Source organism: Sciurus vulgaris (assembly GCF_902686455.1).
Source record: "Sciurus vulgaris genome assembly, chromosome: 16".
In the NCBI taxonomy this organism is placed as follows: domain Eukaryota; kingdom Metazoa; phylum Chordata; class Mammalia; order Rodentia; family Sciuridae; genus Sciurus; species Sciurus vulgaris.
Window position 1 is genome coordinate 26,834,424 of NC_136477.1, and position 25,229 is coordinate 26,859,652.

The window sequence follows — 25,229 nt, forward strand, 5'->3', positions numbered from 1 at the left end:
GATACAGAGGACCCACGGGTCCTCCCAGGTTTACCCCATGGGCCAGAAAGAGATCTGCCCAGGACAGCTCAAAGTTAGGGGCTGGGCCTCCCTGGTGGGAGGTCGGTGTGGCTCAGAGCAGCCAGGAAGGCCTCCTGGAGGAGGTGGGATTGACTCGAGCTGTGGAGGAGGCACAAGGCTTGGAAAGGGATCCGATTGTCTCTGAGCCTGTTGTCGGGAGAGTGTTTATGCTCTGAGGCTTGAGTTCTCTCTCTCCTCTTCAGTTCCTTCTGATTAAATCTCCCAGGGAGGCAGTGGAAAGTCAGAGTGCCCACAGGAGTATTAGCAGAGGGGAAGGATGGAGCCGTTCTGGAGGCGTCTGTGTGCGCCCCGGCAGGTCCCTCACCCACTCGGAATCCTCTGTCCTTGTCCCCACCGGCTTGCAGGCTTGCTTTCGCTGCTGGCCTTACACCCCTGGGAGGCTGAGGGCCGGTGCGGCCCACCCCGTAGGCTCAAGGTCACTCGGGGATGCGGGGGGCGGAGCTCAGTCCAGGGCCACGCCCTTTGCCCAGGGAGCCTGGGCTTTCTGGGAATGGATTTTGAACAGTGGAAAGGCTCCTCCTGGCATCAAGAGGGTGGTAAAGGCCTTTCTGGCGGGTTATTGATTCCTCGAAGGGAAGGCCTGAGTGAAGGAAGGGGCTGGCTCAAGAGGCAGTTTTCAAAGAGATGGCAGGGCAGGAGAGGGAATCTGACTTCAGGCACCAAATCCATTCTCAGGCTACATTAGCCATCCCCCACACCTGGGGCCGGGCGGGGACGTGCCGGGGTGATCTAAGGGGTGGATCAGACCATGGGAGGGACCAGCCCAGCCAATCAATACTGCCTGCTGGCCTTCAAAGCCCCAGCCTCCTCCTCAACTCAGCCAAGAGCAGGAAAGGGGCCCAAACTAGCCCCTCAGGGCAGAGGTGGCTGCTCAGCTCAGCTGCCTCTGAGCTCCCAGGAAGGACCCCAAACCCTGAGTCCATTCCCTGCTGGGCCAGGGCCCCACCCAGGGGACACCAGCTGGGGGGTGGGGGATGCAGGGAGGCTGAGGGACAAAGGCCTGACCCCCGGAGTAGACCTCAGCGGAAGATGCACAGGCTCTCAGCCGCAGGCCGATTGCAGCTCCAACCGCGCCGCTGTGCTGGGTCGGATTCAGCACAGACTGCCAGTTAAATAAAGCGACAGCTAGTTGCCAACAGAACTGGAAACCCAGGGAAAGCCCCCACTCGCTGCCTGAGCCCGGGTGCCGATTAGAGGGATAATTGCTGCACTTCCGCTTCAAGAACTGTCTGAGGGGAGGAGAAGGAAAAAAAAAAAAAAAAAACACTCCCTGAGGAACCTTGGGGGCCTACCGTCCTCAGAGATAGCTGGACTTTGGTTCCTTTCCAGTCCTCGCTTTTTATGATCCAATTAAGAACTTGTCCCCAGATGAGTCCCTGGTGCTCACAGTGCATTGCAAAAAAATGAAAAGTAAAAATCTCAAAAACATTATGTTAAGCAAACAGCCTGACACAAAAGAGCCCATATGCGTGAAGTTCTAGAACAGGCAAAACTCATCTGTGGAACTAGAAATCAGAGCAGGTGTCTGAAAGGGACAGAAGGGGACTTTTAGGGTCAGGGGAGTGTTTACTATCTTAATCATGGTGGCAGTTAGCAGGTATATGTGTTCATCAAAACTCATCCAGCTGTATACCTAAACTGTGCATTTTCTTGTATTTAAATTATACCTTAATTTTAAACCATGTTAAGAAAAAGGGGCTGCATATTGAGGTATACTGTTTCATGGACATTTTTTGTGACAGAGATTTAATGTCTTGGATTGGTTTATCTCCTGGGCGATGAGAGATCCCAGAGGCTAGGCCTCCCAGGTTTCTCTGGGAGCGCAACTCACTCCCTCAGTGCACACAGTAGGTGCCTCATAAATGTCTCTGTTGCCATGGCATCAGTGCTCAGTTCCCCAGTGAAGGCCTTTTTTCAGCTCAGGTATAAAGAAAAATGAGTTGGAAGGAACTGAGCTAGAGAGAGTCAGGATGCTGAGTGTCGTCGTGGGCACCGGTGTGCCGAGAGAGTTTGGGGGGCATCTCTCTGCTGAGAACTGTTCTGGCCTTGATTATGTGTGCTGTGTGGGTGTAGACACCTGGTTTGGGGTCTGGGATGAAAGTGCCCGTGGATGACCGAGCTGGCTCCCCACCTCTGGGCCACTCTGGTCTCAGCATGTTAGATCCTCCAGGTCCCCATCCTGGAGCCCTAGGACCTGGCAATGTTGGGTCTTGGGCAAAGGTGCGGTGCCACCCAGCACACGGTAGATCCCCTGAGCACGGATCAGTAAAGGGGCTGACAGGGAAGACTTGGGCCTGGAGGAAGAAGAGGATGCTGAGTGCCCTGCAGAGGGGGCTCCTGACCACCTGGGGAGTTTGCGGTCCCCTGACCTGGCACCCAGACACTGTTGAACGGTGGATGGAGTGCATGAGCTGCTGTCAAGCCCCCACACCCGTGCTTGCTGTGGGAAAGGGGCGAGGAGGGAAAAAGGGGGTTAGCAGCCCTTGAGAGGAACTCAAACCAGTTTGTCCTTAGGAAGTGGACTAAATGCAGGGCTGGGGCTGACCAGTTCTCTCCTCAGCTTCCACCCCTGGAGGGGCTCTGGTCTCCAGGCCCCCTGCTCATTCCTGTAGGGGAATCGCTTGGCAGGGCTAAAGTGGGCGGGGTTTTCCTGTCTACTGAATTAGTCTCAGCTCCATCCTGAGTGTTGGAATAAATGAGATGCAAATGTGTGTAAATGAGGGCATCCCCAGCTTCTGAGGTGGGCGTGTTCGCCTCAGAGAGGGATGGGGCTGATTCTGCAGGACTCCCCAAGATTGCTGGAGGTAGGATTGGACCCACGGAAGGAAAGCCCCTTCAGATGGCTCCAGCAGGCTCTGGACTGGACAGGGTTAATGCTTGTGCCGTCTCAAAGGAATACAGCCTGCAGGGAGCCGGTTAGCTGAGGCCCTTGTGCAAGGATATGTCAATGTGCCTTTGATCTGGGAGCAAGGACCTGAATGCACAGGCCACGAGCACCAGCTGGCACCCCCATGGAGCCTTTGTCCAAGCTGTTACCCCGGAGAGGAGAGCCGGGAAGTGCAGATAATTGCCTGGGCAGGAAGGATGGTCTGAACATGCTGTGGACCCCTCCCCCTTCCACTGCACCACCCCAACCTGTGGCTTGAGCCTCCACAGCCACTGCCAGAAACCAGGGTGTCCACTTCCTGGTCTGCCTGGACAACTCTCCTTCAACCTATCTTTGCCCCTCCTATGTTCCCACCCCCACCTCATCTCCAGAGGCCAGTGTGAGTCATGGCCCCAGAGCAGGTGGCTTTCTATACTGTTTTAGGGTCTGATAGCCCAAACGCTATGGCAGTGGCTTCCAACAGGAATATAATATGAGCCACAAATGCAAGTCACACATGTAATTTTAGATTTTCTAGCAGCCACATTTAGAAAAGTAAAAAGAAACAGGTGAAATCAATTTTAACATGCTTTATTTAATCCAGCATATTATCAAGTTTAGTGTTAGCTCTTTAAGTTGTAATCAGTATTAAAAACTATTAATGAGCTGGGCATGGTGGCCCACACCTCTAATCCCAGCAGCTCAGGAGGCTGAAGCAGAAGGATGGCAAGTTCAAAGCCAGCCTCAGCCACTTAGCGAGGCCCTAAGCAGCTCTGCGAGACCCTGTCTCAAAATAAAAAGTAAAATGGTCTGGGAATGAGACTCAGTGGTTAAGCACCCCTGGGTTCAATCCCTGGTACCAAAAAAAAAAAAAAAAAAAAAAAATTAATGAACTAGTTGGCATTCATTGTCTCCTGCTAAGCCTCCACAGTTGATATGGGTTCACAGCAGTGCATCTCCATCCACGCTAGCCACGTTCCAATTGCTTGGTAGCCACACACAGTGAGTGGCTGCCCTGTTGGACAGTGCCAGAGCTGGAGAGAAAACTGCTAGGGAATCTTTTCTTTCAGGAAAACTGCTGACTCTGGGCATGGGCAGAAATCGGCCAGGTCTCCCTGGGAGCTTCTGCCCAGTTATGGGCATGGGCCAGGCCAGCCTCTGCCGAGGCCAGTAGCCAACTCTTAGCCTTGGAATCGGGGGCGTTCCAGACCTGCTCAGTCCCAGCTGGTGGCCACAAGTAAGCCAGGCCCTGTAATCCCAATTCTGTGCCCTCTGAGATACCGGCCATGCAGTACAATAGTTAGACTTCAAACAGACTGACACTGACTTAATCTCACTAAGCATCAGATTCCCCATCTGTAAAAGGAGAATAATAAGCACTCTCCCCTTCCTAGGATTATTGCAAGGATGAAATAAAGTGATCCACAATAGCACTTAGTGCAGTGCACAAGGACAGCCCTTCACCAGTATCCACCCCAGCTCAAAGTTGGGGAAACTGAGGTTCAAAAAGGGGACCAGGGTCACAGTGTGGGTTTGTGGCTGGACACAGGAAGCTTAATCTGGCACTCGTTCATGCCTTCATCCATCAGACTCTTACAGGCATTTCACTGGGTTGGGCTCCCGTTAGGGGCTCAGTACAAATACCAAGAGGGCAAGCATATGTAGAAGTAAATCTACCCTGCAATGAAATGGGTAGGGGAATTTAAGTGTGCCAGAAGCACAGACAGGAAAAGAGCCAGCCAGGCTGGGAGGGCTGGTGTGGAAGGAAGGCCCTATGAGCTGGATCTCAAATGAGAATAATAATATAGGTACGTGCCATATAACAGTGTCAACGATGGACTACATAAATGGTGGTGGTCCCGGGATTTTATAATGGATCTGAAAAATAGCTATCACCTAGTGATGTTGGAGACGTTGCATTAGCAGCCCCCGGTGTCACATTTGCAAAGAGGCTACAGTGCACAATACCTACTGCACCGCCAGTCACGTAGAAGTACAGCACATACAACTATGTGCAGTGCATGACACTTGATTGCCAAGGGTCACATTACTGATTTAGGTATTTACCATACTGTTATCATTATTTTAGAGTGAACTTCTACTTATAAGAGAAAGATTACCCTAAAACAGTATGCCGTATTATGCTATGCAGTTCTCGTTTATTTCCTCTCTCTATTGTATCAAGAGGCCACGTTAGGAGGTTCAAGGGCTGGGGGTGCAGCTCATTGGTACAGCGTGTGCATTAATTGTGTGAGACCCTGGGTTCAATCCCAGCACCAAAGTCAAGGAGTAGGGGAGAGGCCGTGTGTAATGATTGACCTTCACCATCTAGGTTTGTGTAAATACAGTCTACAGTGTTCGCACAATGGCAGAAATGCCTAATGATGCTTTTCTCAGAATGTATCTTCCTTGTGAAGTGACACATGGTGGTAATGACAGCAATAACCACAATGATAATAGCAACCGATATTGAGTGAACATGTGCTGTGTGCCAAGGCTGGAACGATATCAATAAACTTATGCCTCACAACAGTCCTGTGAAGTGGGCACTATTAAAAACCCACAATGTACAATTTGTACTTCACAAATGGGAGAACTAAGCTGGAGAAATCAACTCACCTGCCCAAGAACACGTGGCCATTGCATGGCCAGGGCCCAGGTTCACTGGCTTCCAAGACACAGCCCAAACCACTTCCTCATCCCACAGAAGGACAGGAAATCTTCAAGAGAAGGAAGTGGGAGACCAGAAGGGGAGGCAGAGATGGACATAGGGGCAAGTTCTCTGGCCCAGGGTGTCTCCTAGTTGCCATTCTCAGCAAGTATGCGTGGAATCTCTGCTGACTTCATTTCCTCATCACCACCTGTTGATTTGGGATCTATCACGTAGAGAAGAAAAATATTCTATGAAGTCATGTGTAGGACCTTGCTCACAGAGGATGCTAAGTAAATGTTCAATCATTCGGTTAATCAGATGAGTCCGAGTTGAGGCGTTCATTACCATGTTCTCCTCAAATAAGACGTGACGTTGCCCGAGGTCTGCAAGGGCTACACATCTTCATGGGATTTCAGGCATTGAGGCCCCAGAGCGAAGGAGGTTCCTAGTTCTCAGGTCAGTATTTGGGATCCTGTGGATGATTTGTCAGACTTCCCTCAATTCCATCCTCCTGTCCTTGGCGTGGTCAGTCTAGAAGTGCCCATTTTCCCAGTGTGTCCCATCAACCTGAGCAGAAGGCAGGACTCTATACTCACATGTGGCATATGACCAGGGTGTACCCAGGGAGTCTCTGGTGCCCTGACCTCCACCTTGGGTGGGTGGGTACCTGCTCCCAGGATATGCACATCCTCTCCCTGAACCTCTTCTTTAAGAGCCAGGAGAAGGCAGAAGAGAAGTGCCACAGAATCAGGCAAAAGTGATCCTGAGGCAGATGCGATTGCGGGCCAGGGTGGTGGGTGTCCAGGTCCAAAGTCACCAGACTGCCAGACAGGAGAGAGGAGCCCAAAGTAGAGGAAGCCAGCAGAGATTTCCTAGGAAGCCTGGGAGCCACTTCCACAAGTGCTTTGCATAAATTTACATGGCAAAGAATATTCTTTGCATGCTGGGTTCCAAAGGCTCTGATTCCAAGGCGACCAAAATGCCAGACGTGACTCAGGACGCTGGTGTGTGCCTGCCTTGGGGATCTGGGATTGAAGTGGGCAGGGAGGGGCTTCAGAGAGATAGAGAAGACTAGAGCTGGTTCCTTTTTGGCCCCTGGGGTGACCAACCATGCTGGTTTAGCCCAGAATTGAGAGATGTCCTGGGATGCAGGTATTTAGTACTAAAACTGCCAAAGTCCCAGGCAAATCTGGACAAGTTATTCATTCTACATCAGTCTCCCACCCGGGATGGTGCCCACGGCTGCACTCCAGACTGCCCGGCTGGTGTGCTCCATGTCACGGCACTGTAAGCCCCATCTGTGGGTCACTAGCTACATGCCCCACCTCAGCAAGGCTGATTGAGAAGACAGTCCAGGAGGCCAGTTCCTGTTGTAAACAGTATTCTGTCCCCACAGTCATATCTGCCTTGATGGGAATACTCATATTGCAGTCCAGCAGGTTAGGGGGATTCCCTGCCCTGCCCTAAGAAGAGGTCAGACCAGGAAGGGGCAAAGGCTGGGTGTGGGGATATAGAGCAGTGAGGGGACCATGGATGGCTGGATAGTCAGAGGTGTCTTGGAGGAGGTCTGGTGGCGAGGAGAGCATTAGGTAACTCTGTGATCACATAAGGCCCAGAGAGTGGGAATGTTTGAGTCACAGAGTGGAGTGGAAGGAAAGAGAAAGGCAGTGATTAGCACTGATTGTGGTCCAGGCAGGGTGAGGAGGCCTGTCCCAGGGCAGTGGCTTTGGGAATGGAAGTGATAACAATTGGTGGGACTGGAGGCTTGTGGTCAGAAGAAAGGGTGTCAGGTGGAACAGTTTGTGAAAGAAGATTCGCTAACTCTCCAGAGCTAGTGAGACCTAGGGAAGGATTTGCCCAGTAACCAGAGGTAGATGAACGTGGGGCAGGATGGAGTGGGGTTTCCCTGGAGTGAGGCTGAAAGGACTGGGGAAACCGGCCCAGGCAGAGCTGTCCCAGCCTAGAGAGCAGCCGTCGAGCTGGTGCAGAGGGAGAAGCTGGCCTGGGCCAGGGGAGCAGCGTGCCAGGCTAGCATCTGGGAGGAGAGTGGCGGGAGCTGGCAGACAGAGGCTTGCACATGGGGTCCACCTGCAGACTTCCTAATCCACAGGTCTGACCTCCCAGGCCTGAGGGGCGTGGCTGAGCATCCTCTGGCCTCCTGAGCCCTTCTCACCCTGACATCACTGGAAGCCCTGCAGTGGGGCTCAGCCAGGCGTGGCCAAAGCAGGGCGTGGGCCCAGGGCTGCTGAAGGAAGGGCAGGGCCAGAGCCAGGTGCAGGGAACAGGAGAACAAGGGGGAAATGGATCCTGCCACCCACCAGGAGTGGCCAGAGACAAAGAAGGCTCTTGGCAGGTTTACTTTGGAACCTGAAGCTGCCTGGCTGCTGGGGAGCAGGGAACTTCATCTGGAATCTGGTTTCAGCTGCTTCCCTAGGAGGCCCATACCCCTCCCAGGCCAAGGGCCTGAGAGTGTGGATGCAGTGCTGGAGGCCAGCTGAAATAAGACCCTTCTCAGGACCCAGGACCCCGTTGTCAGGGTTTCCAGTGGAGGGGAACTAAAGAGGGTGAGGTAGTACTTGGGCACATGAACCTACACACCTGCCCCATGGTCTCTGTGCGTCTCCCAAGACCCGGAGCCTGGTTCCTTGAGGTTGCTCTGCCTCTCCCACAGGGGTAATGCAAGACTCAGAATGGAATTTGTCAGGCCCAAGGGTGCACAGGCTGGGGCCCTCAGGCCAGGCTTCCTCCTGGGACAGCCTTCAGTGCTATTCTCCCCCTGCCCAGAAAGGACACAGTCCAAATGACAGCCAGTGGGTGGCCAGGGGAAAAGCTGTAGGGGGCGGGGATGGCATGGTGAAACATCAGAGAATCCCAGGGAGGACTTTGAGGGTCTCCTCTTTCTCCTCCCTTAGTACACAGAGAAGGACAGTGAGGTGCAGAGGAGGGGACCCAAGGGTCAGCAACTGAGCAGGGACTAAGGCAGGTGGTGAAACCCAGCTCAGAAACACGCATTTCAAGAAAAAAGACACAGAATAAAATACACAGGAAACCAATTGTATTGAATGCAGCTATCAGAACACTTGAGAACCAATTTTCGATAATGTGTGTGCTTCTTTATTAATGTCTTAAATAAGATCGAGCTGCTGGTCTAAGTACTGTAATTTTAAAGTAGTGATGAATAATTTTTGAGATACTAGCAGCCACTGTGATGGATCAGAGGAAGCTGCAGCTTCTTTTGGTCACAGATACTGCTAACCCTCTGTTTTGTTGCCTACGTTCACAAATGAAAGAAATGCTATATTTGAGTTGGAGGTGAATAAGAAGGAGATATGATTTCTCTCCAGAATCTGTTCCCCATCCCTCCAAGGAATCTGTTTAGAGCCCCTGAACTACATAGTCAGGCAAAACTCATCCATACCCTTAGCAGTCAGGAGAGTGGTTACCCTCGGTGAAGTAGGATAGTTAAGTGACTGGAGGGGAACCCAGGAGGGAGGGGCTGGGAACCATCTCTTTCTCTGGGTTCTGGTTACCAGGTGTGTTCAGTTTGTGGAAATTCATCCACCTGTACACTTAACATGCACCTATCTGCATGGATCGTTTATTTCAATACAAATTACAAACACATCTTTGCTAGAACAGATATATGTGCAGGTGCAAGCTTTCTCTCTCTCTCTCTCTCTCTCTCTCTCTCTCTCTCTCTCTCTCTCTCTCTCTCTCTCTCTCTCACACACACACACACACACACACACACACACACACCCCTTTTGCCCGTGTGTACCAGTGAGCCTGTGCACATCCACAGGTGTTCACGTGTCTCCAGAACCCTTGCAGGCATATGTACACAGATGGATACAGTCAGACAGAGAACACTATTTTTAACAAACAATTCCAAGCTTAAGGAGTGGCTTCCCAACATACAGAACTAGTGATTGCTCACGTGGAGAGGGTTGCCCTGCTAGGGGCTGCTGTCAACCAGCCTGGGTTTTTTGTTGCTGTTTTGTCTTATTTTAATAAAAAGAATAATGACCTTATTGCTTTAGCAAGCTCATCATTAACAAAACCAAGTAGTGAATAAAAGTACAAAGAAAGTTTTAAATTACCCAAATTTCTCCCCAGCTAAGGAGAAGAAAGCTGTAATTCACATTTGGTGACAAGGGTTATAGACGTGTCTGTGTTCGCTCAGAGAAGGAAGGTAGACAGGGAAGTGCTTCTATGAAGTGGAAACCTACTCCCTCACCTGCTATTTTTAACAGAGATGCTCCTTTAATTTCATGTGAATGAAACACCAAAAGGCTGCAGAGGATGGGGGAGCCCTCAAAACTTAGGTCCATGGCTTCTGCCCTCTGCCTCCCTCCACACATTCCAGGCTGTATTTCCCTGGGGACCAGAGGCACCCTTTTGAGGCCCAGGCTGTCTTGTGTTTGCTCACTGCTTACCTGCCACTTGGCCAGGTGCCTGCAACCCATGGTGCTCAGGGCAAGCCCCAAGTCCGGGCCTTTCATCAGCAGCAGCAGCTCATGGGGTCATTGGTGACATGCTTTGCAGGAGTAAGATCAGGGCAAAGCCTTTGGTTGACAGGAAGGGATTCTGTCCTGGCAGAGATCTCTGACAGGTGTCCATCCTGCCCTCTTGAGCTGGTGCCCGGCGTTCCCGGTCTGATGTGGTAATTAGCAGCACAGCCTCCTGGCTTGGTGTCACAGTCAGGAGCCCTTCTGACCACATCCTGTTTTGGTGGGGCAGTAGGGAATGCATTCTTCTGCCTTGCTGTCATTGGCAGAGTACGTTCACACTAGGTTCTGGATCCTTTGAGGCCACCCGGGGCCACATTCTCCCGGTTTGACGTCACAAGCCATGTGCTGGCTGGATGTCCTAGTGGATGGTGGTCACCGTTTTCCGGTTCTGCCATCCCTTGGGATTGGTATTTATTTGTCCACTTGGGAGGAGGAGAGCAAGAAGCCGCATGAGGAGCCAGAGGTCCTCCCTCAGCATTTCCCATGTTCGGCAGCAGAGTATTTGGGAGGATGTGGCATCTTGGGGATTCCTTTGAGAGCTTCAGCAGGGGCTCAGTCACAGCTGTGTACACCAGGCTGCCAACATCTGGAGGAAAACTCTCAAGTTGTTGCCCAGCTGTTTCTAAAAACCCACAGGATTTTCCTGGGTTTCCTATGGCAAATGCAGAAGTCACATCAGTTGATGCCCCAGATGAGATCTGCCCACTGTGCCCCATGTAGACACCTGGTGCTGTGGGGGAACAGACATCACACCCCTGGAGAGGAGAGGCAGGACTTGGTACCTTCTAATGCCCTAAAAGTGTTCTTTCAGTCATTCATTTGTTCAGGGCCTGCTCTGCCAGGGATCTGGGGTAGAAAGATGGCAGACCCCATCCCTGCCTCACAGAGTGACCTTCCTTCTGCGTTGCATGGGACAGGATCATGGAGCCGCGATGCTCACTTGCACCTAGGATTGTCAGGGAGGCGACCTCCCTGCCAGTACCCCACAGGCTCTGGGTCTACCCAGGCTAGATCAGCCAGTGCACCCGTGCTGTGGTTGGAAGCCTGGGGTCCCGAGCCTCTTTGCAAGTCAGGCCCTTTGCTCCACCTGCACAGCCACTCGTCACAGGTCTGGCCCTGGCACCCCATCAGGCCCCTTGTCTGTGTCTTCCAGCTTCCCCCAGGCAGCCTGAGGAGAGCCTGTGCCCCAGAAGCAGGATGAGAAGATGGCAAACTTCCTGTTACCTCGGGGCACCAGCAGCTTCCGCAGGTTCACACGGGAGTCCCTGGCAGCCATCGAGAAACGCATGGCGGAGAAGCAAGCCCGCGGCTCGGCCACCTCGCAGGAGAGCCGGGAGGGGCTGCCCGAGGAAGAGGCTCCCCGGCCCCAGCTGGACCTGCAGGCCTCCAAAAAGTTGCCGGATCTCTATGGCAACCCACCCCGAGAGCTCATTGGGGAGCCCCTGGAGGACCTGGACCCCTTCTATAGCACCCAAAAGGTGACTGCCGTCTTCCCCACCCCCCACCCTTCCGTGCACCTCCCTGCAGTGCAGCAGAAGAGAGAAGCCCTTGCCTCCATAGGGGCTGTGTGGGGGGCAAGCTCCCCTGGGCTTTAGGAGAATGACTCACTGTCAATCTATATTCCAGTCACCTTAGTTTTGGAGTTCTAAAATAAAGACAGGCATTATGCAGCCAAGCTGCTGGTCTGGTGCTATGAAGCAAAGAGAGCAGCTTCTTTTGACATCTCACCTCCAGGCCTCCTTTGAGAACGACCTGTGGCTGGGTGTTCACCTCCCAGGGACTCCTCAGAGTCCTCCCCATCAGGAGGTGTGCATGTGAGTTGGAACCAAGCCCCAGGTTCTGCCTGGATCCAGTGAGGGGCCCAGGGCACAGGGTGCGACCACCTCTACTAACTAGGGACAGTGCAAAGCCCCACCCCTCTGGCAGCGCGAACTCCAAGCATTGGAGAATCCCACAGGCAGGTCCACAGACACAGCCCCTGAGCCTTGTGGACCTGCAGTAGGGCCATGAAGGCCACTGGGAAGTCTGGATGGGTGTAATGGGGTGGGGACTGCTGGGGGCGTAGGATGGTGGGGGAGTTGTTCTGCCATTGACGCTCCTGCGTGTAGGGAGAGGAAGCAGCTTTTGTCCAGTAGGGCAGGTGACTCTAGTTTCCTCCCTGCATTGCTTCTACCCAGGAGCTAAATTCCCCCAACCGGATATCCTGCCCTGCCCTGTCCTGGCATTCTCCGTCAGGACATGTGCCCCACTTGCACCCACCCAGACCACAGGCGCACAGGACTCCTCAGAGGCTTAGACTCCCACTCGCTGCCCACACTTCCAGGCCTCACTGCTGGAGGGAGGCAGGTTGGGACCTGCCAGAAAGCCGAGTACCAAGGACGATGGTGGCTGCTCCCATTTCTGCCGCCAGTCTCAGATTGAGGAGGCACTTGAAGGGCAGACAGGGCAAGTGTGGTCAGTGTGCCCACGTGTGAGCACATGGCAGGTGTGAGCTCCAATGCCTACGTCAGCAAGTGCTGAGTGCATGCCATGGTGTGTGCACGAATGCATATGTGAATGGAGGCGCGCGTGAGGGAGTCCCCTCCCGAGTCTACCTAAACAGGAGGAAAGGAGACCTTGAACCTGGACCTGCTCCCAGGCAGGACCTGATGAACTTCTCCTTGGTTCCAAGGAACTCAAGTGGGGTGAAGGTTGGGGGATGGGTATAGCTGGGGTCAGAATCATTAGGCTGGAAGGTGGGTGGTCGTATGTCATGGTTGGTGAGAGCTGGAAGTAAGAATTGGAGTTGGGTTGGGCCACAGCTGGTAGTGAGTCAAGGTCACCGTGGGCGAAGGGATGGTGGTTAGGTTGGAGTTAGCTGGGGCAGGCAGAAGAACCTGAATGAGGTCAGGTTAGGGGTGGGCTTTCAGAGACTGGTGTCAGCCTGGGAGGAGTTGAGAACACCATCTTTTCTGTCCCTATGTCTGGGAATGTTTGAATAGTGGCTCCAGGTGTGGTCCTGGCCTTGAACTTCCTGTCTCTCCTTGCTGATCCCCTGACCACTCTGCCGGCAGCCCCGTGGGCTGATGGAGACACTGCAGCAGAACATTTGGTTCTAATCTATCTGACCAATTTATCTCCCCAGCCCAGATGAGCTGGAACCTTGTGTCACCAGCTCAGCTCTTGGAGAAGTGAGATCCCAGAGCTGTGCCCATCAGACACCTGGGCAGGTTGGGAAGACCTCTGTCCTCTGGGCTACTGGGCCAGACTCTCACCTGCTGTGCTCATGGCTCCACCTTCAGCACTCATTGCTCCCTCACTTCTTGCTGCTCTGCTCTGACCGTAGGCAGAGATCTTCTAGAAGCCAAGGGATGGGGTTCCCTTGAGCTGCTCATGATTCCCCAGAGAAAGACACTAGGTTGTCATTTGCCCTGAACTCCAGGAGACAGGGTCTCAGGGAAAGCTATCCCAGGAAGGTTAGGTATTTTCCCCTTCCCTCCTCCTTAGCCATATGTCCTCCCAGCTGATCCAGCCCCCCAGCCATATGCTCATTCCCAGGGAGCTTGGCAGGGAAGCTATGCAGGTCCAGGAAGAGTCAGTGGAGGAGAAGGGGAAGGAGGAACCATCCCAGGTCTGGGCCTCTGCTGTGACAACAGTTGGGCAAAGACCGTGGAAAGCCCCTTCTTCTTGGGGCTGTAATCCTGAATCTAAACTAAGTCTCAACCAGCCTGACCCTACCCTTAATGAGGCTGCTGCCCACCTCACCCATGGGTGAGGCAATGGCGGCCACGAACCTGCTGGGCCTGCTGGCTGTCCTTTCCTCCTTCCCTCACCCCCTCTCCTCCTTCCCCAGCCAGCCATAGTCCTAGGGCTCTGACAGCTTCCCCCAGAAGCCTCTCTTTGCAGGGCCAAGGGCTGCTGCTTCTGACCTCTCATGGCTCTCTGCCCACAGACCTTCATCGTGCTGAATAAAGGCAAGACCATCTTCCGGTTCAGTGCCACCAATGCCTTGTATATCCTCAGCCCCTTCCACCCTGTCCGCAGAGCAGCAGTGAAGATTCTGGTTCATTCATATCCTTTGCAGTTAATCCCTGCTGTATGCATCCAGGGGGCCTTCACTGGGAGTGTGCATAGGGCGCTGCCCCCACCCACCCTATCCTCCTTTAGATCCTAAGGTGGGGCTGACTCCCCACTGCTCCTCAGACAGGCAGCTCAGCCCCCATCTAAGGGCTGACTGGAAACGTAGAACCTTGACCCTACCTAGACCTGCCAAGCCAGCATCTCACAAGACCCCCAGGGCATTCTTGGGCATATGAAAGTTTGAGAAACCCTCCTGATTCTTTAGGAGAAGAGCATCCCAGAAGTCAAGCTCCTGAGAGACCCCAGAATAAATGAGACCCGTGAGCGTTCCCTGACTCCAGTGTTGGCTCCACACGTTCCCACCCACCATGGCCCCTGGGCCCTTTACCATCTCACCCACATGCAGTGACCTTCAAGCAGGTTCCCCAGGCTCGGACAAGGAAAAGCCATTTCCCGGTAAAGAGGCCTCCAGTTTATCTCACGTGGGCATCTTTCGAGGGAGGCAACACTTGCTTTTGGACGAGGTGTTGACAAAATGTTTGCAGTTTCAGAGCATCTCAGAGAACTCTGGTTAGCGTTAAATTACATAAACCACAGCCTAAAAAAGCTCCAGCCTGCAGAGAGAGCTAGCGGAGTGCTGCAGTGGGGTGAGGGCCCCATACTGGCTTTGGGCCTGAGAGGGGGCCTCGTTCAAGCAGCACAGGGACCGGGCCACCAGGCACTAATAGCGCCTGTTCTCTGAACTTCAGAGAAGAGGCCTCACACATAGACAGAGCCTCAAAGAGGGAGAGGCATGGACCAGGGCGAGTGCATGCTGCTGGACTCAGTGGCCTGCCTGCTGGTGGGTCTGGTGAGCTGGCCCAGCAGAGCTCCCCAAGATCCCCCTCGGCTTTCCTCTTGGAATGGCCATTCCCCTTGGGAATTTTACAGTCCCCTTAAGAGTGATAGGGCAGCTACACAAATAGCTGTCATTCCTGCCAGACTGTGGTCACAGCGGGGTAAGAGTACAGTAGCAGGAAAGACAAGCTCCTTCTGTGCTCCCAGCCCGTCTTTGGCCTCACTCCAAGGGCGTGGCCTCCCTGAAAGCATCCTCCGGCTCTCACCTGGGGCTTCTCCTCCAGGTATCTAACCAACCCAGCACTGTTTGGCAGCCATAGAACCCCCAGGGATGCAGCAGCAATCCCAGAGCCCTTGCCAGGAGCTAGGCTGGGCCACAGGGCGGATGAAAGGTCAGGGAGATAGATGGGCAGGCAAAGGAGGCAGTGGGCATGGCGGAGTCCCCAGCCTAGCCAGCGGGTCCATTGAGCAGTGACTCTGAGTCTATGTGGTGCCGATTGTACCTGGCAAGACCAATCCTAAGAACTCTGAGCCAGCCTGTCTCCCCCAAGGCAGCTGCCCCAGGGAAGTGATCAGCATCCTGGAGGCCCTGTGCTGGGTTCCCAGTGGCTGTCTTGGCCCTCCACTGCCTGGAGATGAGAGCACATTGTTGGCCCTCACCAGCACCATCTAGTGGGCTCAGTGGGCATTGGGGGACCAAGGGGACCCAGATTTGTGGGGCTTGCCCCTCTGCCGCCCTGAGCCCTAACATCTTGAGAGCCGCACACCTGGAGTGTAGGGTGCGGTACTGATCATTAGCATCAGCATCACCATGATTTTGTAGGAATTGTTGAATCGCAGGCCCCACCCCAGAACCTGTGTTTTAGCCAGGACCTCCTGAGCACACTGCTGAGGCGGTTGCTTCCAAATGCCAGCCTGTGAGGGCCACCTCAGCGTCACCAGGGAGGTTTGCTTAAAAGGCAGATTCTTAGGCCCTTCCAGACCAGAACCACCAGTGCAAGGCCTAGGAATCTACAAGCTTTTCCCACATTTCCTTTTTAAAATCTAAGTATATCTTCTATATCAAACGATGTATCATTAAATCACACAATTTAGTGTTTTTTTTTTAGTATATTCATAAGTTTATGCAGCCATCACCATTACCTATTAACAGGAGATTTTCATCACCCCAAAAAGAACCCTTGTGCCCATTGGTAGTCACAGCGCATTTCTCATGAGCGGTCAGGTTTCATGTTTTGAATTGTGGACTTTCACTCTGCTTAAATTTTTATATTCACTCGAACATCTATTGAGTCCCTGCATGGGCTAAGTTCCGTGCCAGGCTCTTTGGAAAGGACAGGCAGGGCAAAGGCAAATTTAGAAGAGGGCAGGAACATGGCCTGGTGAGGAAACCTGCTCCCTGTAACAACCAAGGGGCCCCCGGAGAGGTACGGCTAGCCATGTGCTGCTATTCCCCTTCGCTTTGCTCTTTGCTCTGCACTTGCAACACGTCCCTGGGAAGTTGCTGAAAAAGTAAATAAGGCACATAGAATTACTTTTTCTTACAGATTTTTGTAATAATCCTGCAAAATGTATTCCTGCCGGGATTAAATAAAAGAAACCTACTGGTCCCCAAATTCCACAGCAGACACATTCAGAGAGGCCTCGTATTCACAACAAGAAGCTGTTTTGCTTTCCTGGGTGCCCAGAATCTGCTCACAAAACCCTCCCACATTTCTCTACCAGATTCAAATGGACCATCAAACCACGTACATGTGTGTGTGTGTGTGTGTGTGTGTGTGTGTGTGTGCGCACACGCACAATGGGCACCCGCATACACATTTGTTTAATAGCACACACTCTTGAAAATACCCCCATGGTTAATTCCCTTCTCTTTAGAAGTCTTTGGACTCCCTGGGATTTGAAGTTTCAGGCATTCCCCACAACCAGTGCTGGCAGTCCTTGCTGGTATTTTAATCATGAGACCGGGAGTGGGTGTTGGGGACAATGACACGACAGGATTGAAGATGTTCAGCTGAGCTCAGGCCTAGAGAGCTGGCCTTTGCCTCTGCCCACACAAAGGACCAGCTTGATCATCGGCCTGAAATTAGCAGGCAGTGCAAACAGGTATGCTTTGGCCAGGCTTTCAATTGACTCATCTGCCTGGTATTGGCCACATGCTGGGCTCCATGGGGGACCTGGGATGGTTTGGGCAGACTCACATGGACTAGGGGCTCAGTTCAGGTAGGAAGACACCTCATACACACACGCACATGTACACACACACACAGAGGAATGACTGAAAATAGTGTAAGTCCTGTTCTCAAGGTCAGGAAGCCAGGCAAGATTCTGAGCAGTCAAGTGGCAGAGGGATGAGAAGCTGCCTCACCTCACTCCAAAGCCATGACTGGGTCTAGGAAAGACAAAACTGAGAAGACTGAGGATGTAGTTCAGTGGTATTAGCAGGCACAAGACCCGGGGTTCAATCCCCAGCACTACACATACCAAAGAAATCCTGATAGACAGACATCTCCTGTGATTGCCACGTGGGACCAGCTTCTGAGCCCAGCTCTTGCCTGAGCCTTCATGCTAGAGTTCTCCCTTCCCTCTGTGTGTCCAGCCAAGTCCTCTGGTCCCAGGCAGCCTATCCACCATTCTGCTCTTTGCAGAAGGGCAAAGACTCCTTTCTAAGGAGAGCAGCGAGCAGCCACCTAGAGCTGGGAGGAGCCGGCTGCTCAGGGAGGGTCTGGCAGTCCTCAGTCCCCACTGCTTCTCCAGGCTAGCTGGGTGACTGACTGATGGAGGAGTTGTGGCCAGCCTTGGTACCTAACTAAGCTTCCTCCGGAAGCTTCCCTGCCCAGCCCAGCCAGAGTTGTGTCTGGTTTCTCATAATGTTGGGGACTTTTCAGGGAAATGACTCTGTGGTCTCCCACACAGGGCCAGACACTTGTGCTCAGGTGAGGTTTGCTCTTTACAATGACACTCCATTTCATCCTCCCTCCCGCTCTCAGTTTCCTCACTCTTAATGGAACCCTTCGCCTCATTTGGTGTTTGTACTTCCTATGGGCAACAGAGACCAGGTGAGGACTAGCATACCTGCTTGGCAGGTGAGGGTCCTGAAGCCATGTGATTCACGGAGGCCCATCAGTCCGGAGGCAGGAGAATGGACCAGGTGGCTCTGGGTGTCCTTGTACAGAGAGGGAGCCTCAGAGGTGAGGCCTGAATGGGAGGAGGAAGGGTTAGACGCAGGGCCGGCCCCGCCCCCATCAGCTTTGCACTGTATACAGTAGTCTCCTGTTGCTGCTGGAACAGATGGCCACAAACCCAGAGGGTTGAAACAGCACACTTCATCACCCCCAGTTCTGGAGGTTCTCACTGAGCTAAATCAAGGATCAGTAGTAGGACTGTGTTCCTTTCTGGTGGCTCTAGGGGAGAACCTGTTTTCTAGGCTTTTCCCCATCCCCTGGAGGCTGTTCACATTCCATGGATCAGGACCTGCCGCCCATCCATCTTCAAGCCAGCAATGGTTAGTTGTGTCTTTGACAAGATTCTCACCCCTCTGCTCCCCTCATTTATAAGTACTCTTGTGTTTACATTGGACCCACCTGGAGCATCTAGGATACTCTCTCTACACCTCAAGATCCTTAATTTCATCATATATGCAAAATTACTTTTGCGATATATATTCACAGTTTCCAGTGATTCAGAAGAGGTCAACCTTAAGCAGACCATTATTCTGCCTATAATAGTAAACTGGAACTTAATCTTTTCGCTCAGTTTTTTCATCTCTTAAAGTGGAGACAGAGTCCCCACCTCATAGGGTTGTTGAGAGAATCAGATTAGTTAATGGACTCAGAGAGCAGAGCCCGGCTCCCAGGAAGGGCTCAATAAGTATCTGCTCTTGGCACCGTTACCTACCTGTTTCAGGAATCATCTGGATCCTCAGTAGACAGTTTGACAGTGGATCTGTGGAGCTGAATAAAGCTGGTTAGGGAGTTTGTTAACTGTCTTTCCAGTGAGGAGAGCTCTGGAATGTGGCCTGGGTGCGGGAACGTGTGTAAGGGAGGAGGGTCCTAAGGTGAGTTTCTGATCCACCTCTGAAAGCTGGAAGAGGAGCTAGGCCTGGCCATGGAGACCCTTGCAGGCAGAGAGCTGGGCAGATGCCCATTGAGGGAGGAACCCCAGTGCCTGGAGAGGTGCCCTCCAGCCAGGGTGAAGCAAGGGCTTCCTTGAGGGCACCAGAGCTGAGCATTCCTGTGGACCAACCCCGATTGGCTGAGAGGTATTCACCAAGCCCAATCAGCTCCCATGACAAATAGGAGAATTCATTATGCCCTGGAGGCTGGGTCCTGGAGGCTGGCTTCCTGATTGCCTGGGCAAATAGAAGGAGGACAGGAGGTGGGAAGAGCATCTGCCTGGTTAGATTCCATGAGGGCTGCCTGCCTCTCTCCAGCACTGGCTGCAGGGGCTGCCCCACCAGGTGAGTGGCGCTGTGCAAGGGAGGAAAGAGGCAGCCCCTGGAGCTCAATTACTGCTGCTCCTGGGCTGCCCGTGGGAATTGCCTTTGGCAGCTGTGTGCTCCGGGCTGAGGCTGGGGCATGGTGTCATGAGCCTGGGGGCAGCCACAGGGAGTGGAAGGTACCTCTTCACTTGGCTGGGGAGGAGATTCGTGAAGCCAGCTTAGTGCTCCTGCCCATGGCCAGGCCCCTGAGAGTCCCTGACCCCATGAGGCCCAGATTCTGCCCCTTGCTCCTCTGCAGGTCTTGCAGAGATGAGGGAGGGGTGGAGGAGGTCGGTGAGAGCCCTGTCTAGCCTGAAACAGCAGCCAGAGTTAGGGGTTCCACAAGGCCTGGGGCCTTCACTATAAGGCTCAGGGCCCACAAGGATGTCCAGGACACTATCCTGGTATTTGAGGAGCTCCTCTTCCGGTGGGGAGAGAGGAGCTTTGTCATTCCTTGAGCAACCACAAAGAGGGGATGGCTAAAAGGGGGATGCCTGATGTTCTGGGGGTGCTGAGGCCAAGGAGTTGGGACAGGCTGCTGAGAGCTGGGAGTTTCCTGTTGAGAAGGAGTTTTCTAGACAGAACAGAGGACAAGAGTGAAGAGTAGGTACAGCAGGAGGAAGCATCCAGGGAAGCATTCTCTGCTCCCCAGGATCGATGGATCCCAGAAGGTAAGTTGCTTGGCAGCAGAGTGCTCCTAGGCAAAAGCCCACCTGGGCTGCGCCCCTAGAAGTGAGGGAGGGAACTTAGGGCCCAACCCTGCCCAACTGGTCTTTCCCACCCCAACAAGCAGTTTGTAAATACCCATCTCCCTCTTACACAACTGGGTAAAAACCTCTGAAGTCTGAGATCTGCCCATCCTCCTCCCTTTCTTCTACACTGAACCCTACAGAGAACCCTGCCAAAAATGTGGCATCAAGTATCTGGTACCTGCTAGGGGCTGTGGAGCAGGACGGGGTCCACCAACAAGTGCCAGGCAGTGGTCAGAGACCAACCTCAGTAGAGAGGCGTTGGCATGGATGGGTCACAGCCCCAGTGTGTCCCCGTGGAGTCTCTCTCACTGATCTGGCAGCACTGGGCTGGCAGTGACAGCCCCAGGGGCAGGACCCCCGGTGGTGGTGGCGTGGCTGGCCCTCTGTCCACAGCTTTCCTTGACCCCCGTGCCACGCTCTTCAGCATGCTCATCATGTGCACCATCCTGACCAATTGCGTGTTCATGGCCCAGCATGACCCTCCGCCGTGGACCAAGTATGTCGAGTAAGTATCCTCAGCACCTGTCCTCCACTTGGCCCCACCCCTTTCCTTTCCACTCCATGCCATGGTCCCTAAAGTCACTCCAGAAGAAGACTGTGTTCAGAACCAAAGGCCACCCCACCTCCATGCTTGAACCAGCTTTCTTCCTCTTTTGCCTTTTCCAGTCCTGCCAAGCACTGGCTTTAAGTTGTGCCCTCAGGGGAGGAAGTTCCCCTGATTGGCAAAGTGAGGACCTTCTCTTGTCAACTGCTAAAGAGACTTGATGGCATTAGAGAAGCCTCTGAAATAATAAGAGTAATTTATTGAGCACTTAGAACATGCCGGGCACTGTCAAAAGAACAGTAAACATCATATTCCTCAAACCTCTGGCAATCCAACAGTGTAAGTACAGGCCCTGTCCCCATTTGACAGAAGAGCAGACTCAGTTGGAGCAGTAACTGGCCTGATGTCATGCAGTGAGGCAGCATGGTAGCAGGAAAAGGCCAGAGCTGTTCCCATTTCAGTACCATATTCTGCTGCTTTTTTCAAGTCCTTCCTTCTAGAACCATTTGCACAGTTTGAGAAAAGTGCTTCTGGCCTTTCCTTCCCAAATTAAAGGGAAGAAAAGTTTCTAAGAGGGTTCTAAGCATTTGACTAAACACTTTGCAGTTTATTGCACCTGGCTCCTGTTCTTAGGAGACCCACAGAATGTCCAACACCCTTCATTACAAAAGTGACTTGCCAGGTTATTCTTCATGTTTACACAGGACCAAGATGTGCTGAAGGTGCCAGGGCTGTGTCCAGCTGCCCTGAGGCCTGGGATGTGGTCCTCTCCCATTCTAGCCTTGTGAAACAGTCCCAGCATCCAGGCATTGCAGATTCTGCAAGTTTCCCCAAGCAGATTGAGTAGCTCCCACTCAGCCTCATACACTGGGACATCAACACCTTTCAAGTCCAGGGTGGACAGCTGGACCCATCTACTTTGTAGGCAGTTGAGAGTGGACAGGTTCCCTTTGCTAGCTACTGAAGATCCATACACCTGGGCGAGAGGCTGTGACTCTGCCTGTCTATGGTGTCCCATGGTGCGGAACTGGTGGCTGCCATATGCCATGCACGTGGACCCCCAGGGCTAGGGTGAGGAGATAGATAGGGATCTTCTTATACCAAGACAACCAAGAGAGAAGATGGAAAGTTCATTGGCCACAAAGCAGGCACTCAAAAAAATAAATGGAAATAACAGAATGAATCAAACAACATTGCTCTATGTAAATTTATGATTACACAAATGGTATGCCTTTACGCCATGTACAAACAGAGAAACAACATGTATCCCATTTGTTTACAATAAAAAAAAAAAAAAAAAAAAATGAAAAAAAAAAAAAATAAAAAAATAAATGGGAAGATAGATTAGTTAGCCAGATATTTGGAACAGCTGTAGTCCCCAACTTCAGCTCTGCCACGGGGTATTGTACAGAGCCTGATACAATAACCCCTGGTGTGAGGCACTGCTTGCGACTCGTACCACCTGGGGAACCTAGTGAGCCTAGCCTATGGGCTTCAGCCTCCCTGAGAACCCTGACTCGCCTCTCCTCCCCAGGTATACCTTCACTGCCATCTACACCTTTGAGTCTCTGGTCAAGATTCTGGCTCGAGGCTTCTGCCTGCACGCGTTCACCTTCCTTCGGGACCCATGGAACTGGCTGGACTTCAGTGTGATTGTCATGGCGTAAGTATCCTGCGTGCTGTGCCGTGCTGTGCCATGCCAGGCCACACTGTGGGATCTGCACTCACCCCGACCCAGGCTCCCCCACTGCAGTCCTCCTGCAACTCTGCACTCAGGTTGTGGAGCAACCCGCCTTGCTACTGTGGCAGCAGGACAGGCAGAGGCCCTCAGCTCATCCTGGTGGGGAAAAGCGATCTACAATAGCTCAGGCAGCCATGGTGGTCGGGCTCCGTGTCTGGGGGCCACGACAGCTCCATGCTCAAGGGACATTACTAAGATTCTGTTTTAGCATCCTCTTCTCTTTCTACCAAAAGAAACCAATATTATAGCCCCGAATCCCTGGCCCACTGTGAACAGTGACCTGGATTCCAAGGTGATTAAGAATGAAATTACAGTAAAGGAGCTTTGAGAAGTGACTGGACACCCCCAGGCACTTGTGCCAGGTGAACAAGGGCATCTGCTCTCTCCATTCAGAGGCCCTGCCTTTGGCACACTGTAAAGCATCCGACCATTGATCCAATCCAGTGGATCCTCACACTTGCCAGAGAGGTAGGCTGGAGGGGGCTAATGAGAAAATTAACACCAAAAAGGGATCGTGACCCAGCCCGCTGCAACCCTGGATGAGGCCTCACTTCCTTTCCCAGGAGATCTTTGCAGAGGGGTCAGTGTTGGGGAGGTGCTCTACCCAGGATGTCTCAGGGATCAGATGGGACAACTGATGAGGTCAATGACCCTGCCATGCAGAAGTCCTGATCAGGGGCTCAGCCATCAACCCTTTCTGCAAGCTGAGGACTCAGCAGGTATAGGGCTGAGCACTGCATCTCAGCAAGGAAAGAACTGATAAGGTTATACTCGTACCCTGGCAAACCCTTGATTTCCCCACCTGTAAAAGGACAGTGTCCTGCTTGGTGGGATCAGAGGCTCAATTAACTCCTACTTTCTGAGATTCTTGGATTCACTGAATTCACCTATTCTTGACAAAGTCTTTAACCCCAGACATGGGCAACCCTGAGCTCAGCCATCTGTGGTGGGGAGAGACTGGGCAAAGAGGGAGGCTGGGCTCTGACGATGGGACATTTTCAAGCTTGGTGGAGACCCTGGTTTTTAGAAAATGCATCAGAACCTCTGTTTCTAGATATGCTGTTTGTGAGCTCACTCCAGCCCTCTGTTTTACAGGTAGGGAAACTGAGGCAAGACTGCTGCTTGCCCTAGTGTAGATCTAGGCCTAGGTGGAGCTGAGTGAGCAAGGAAAAGGGTAGTGGGAGATGACGTTGCAGAATGGTGGGATGGGGGACATGTTACACCATCCTCATAGGTCACATTAAGAGCCAGGAGTGATGGGTACTACTGGAGGATAAGAGCAGGCAGACCCGTGACCTGATTTACATCCTGTGGAGTCCACCCCAGCTACTGTGTGGGACACAGACTGGATGGGGGAATGGTGAAAGGACACGGCAGTTAGGAGTCTATTTTGGTAACCAAGGGAGAGGGGAGAGTGACTGAGACCAGAGTCCCAGAAAATGGGAGACATGGTCAAATTCTGGATGAAGTTTGAAGATCAAGCTATTGTTCTTTGGTTGGAGCGTTTGGGTGGATGGTGTTAGCCTTCGTTGAAATGGAGAATTGAAGGGAGTCACTGACTGAGGGAAGAAGAGAATCAAAAGTCTGGTTTGGAATATGTTGAGAAGCATCAGGATGCAATATTGAGCGGGCAACTGGATATTCCCATCTGGAGTTCAGGAAAGAGGTCCAAGGTGGAGATAGCTATCCAGATGGTATATAAAGCCACAGGACCAGGTGAGGTCATGTAGGAGAGAACATGTGAACTGTGCTCTGGGACACTCCAACTTCTTGAGGTCAAGAAAGAAGAAGATCAAGCAGAAGACTGGAGGGAACTGGCCAGTGAAGGCAGAGAAGAACCAGAAGAGAGTGGTATCCAGAAAGACATCTGAGGACCATGGTCCAACTTGAAGCACACCTGGAGGAGGCTGAGGAAGCCGAAGACTAAGGATGGACTGTTGGGTTCAGGAAGGTCATTGGAGTCCTTAAAAAGAGAGGTTCCTGTGGAGCAGAAGGACACATACCTGGTCAAAGAGGGTTCAAGAAAGATGGGGAGGGGAAGTATGGAAGTATAGACATCATTTTTATGGGGCTTCTATAAAACAACAGAAAATGGTATGGTAGCCAAAAGGAAATATGGGTCAAGGGAGGAATTTAAAAGAAGGTAGGTTAATGGAAATGATCCTCTAGAGAGGGGACATTTGAGGGTGTAGGCAAGGGGTGGAGATTGCAGGAACAAAGCCCTTGAGCTTCCGGAGAGAGCAAGAATCCAGTGCCTAGGTGGAAGGTTGACCTTCAGTGTAGGGAAGGCAGAATCTCAGGTGGAGATGGAGATATATTGATGGAGTTGATGATGAGAGAAGGAACTTCTCTTCTGATTGCTTCTATTTTCTCCGTGAAATAAGCAGGATCATCAGCGAGAATGGGGTGCTTGCCTGAGGTTTGCAGCAGGGAGAACCTTGTGTCACAGCTGGGAGGCTGCACTGACTTGGGGACGGAGTATGACTGCCAGACTGGGCTGTGGCTCTAGGGTGCCCTATGAGCCAGGGGCAGTGATCCACAGGGCCCTGAGGGCCAGGTGACAAAGAAGGAAGGGGGCTTCAGGCAGGAGAGGGACTAGTATCTGCCTGAACCTTTCCTACCTCACCATCCTGGAGCCTCAACAAAGTAATGTCACCACAGAGATACTCTCAGACCCCAGGTAAAGGAATCACCTTCCTTGCCAA

General features: G+C 52.6%; 1 protein-coding gene across 2 annotated transcripts in view; it reads left to right on the forward strand.

The window, feature by feature from the left end:
* SCN5A (sodium voltage-gated channel alpha subunit 5) overlaps positions 1–25,229 on the forward strand; it is a 97,649-nt gene that overhangs the window by 5,808 nt on the left and 66,612 nt on the right. For both annotated transcript variants that reach the window (XM_079115608.1, XM_079115609.1), the window contains exons 2-5: positions 11,265–11,589; positions 14,043–14,160; positions 20,654–20,744; positions 22,318–22,446. In XM_079115608.1, coding sequence (XP_078971734.1) covers positions 11,317–11,589; positions 14,043–14,160; positions 20,654–20,744; positions 22,318–22,446 — 611 coding nt within the window. In that variant the 5' untranslated portion in view covers positions 11,265–11,316. The remainder of the gene's footprint in view (positions 1–11,264; positions 11,590–14,042; positions 14,161–20,653; positions 20,745–22,317; positions 22,447–25,229) is intronic.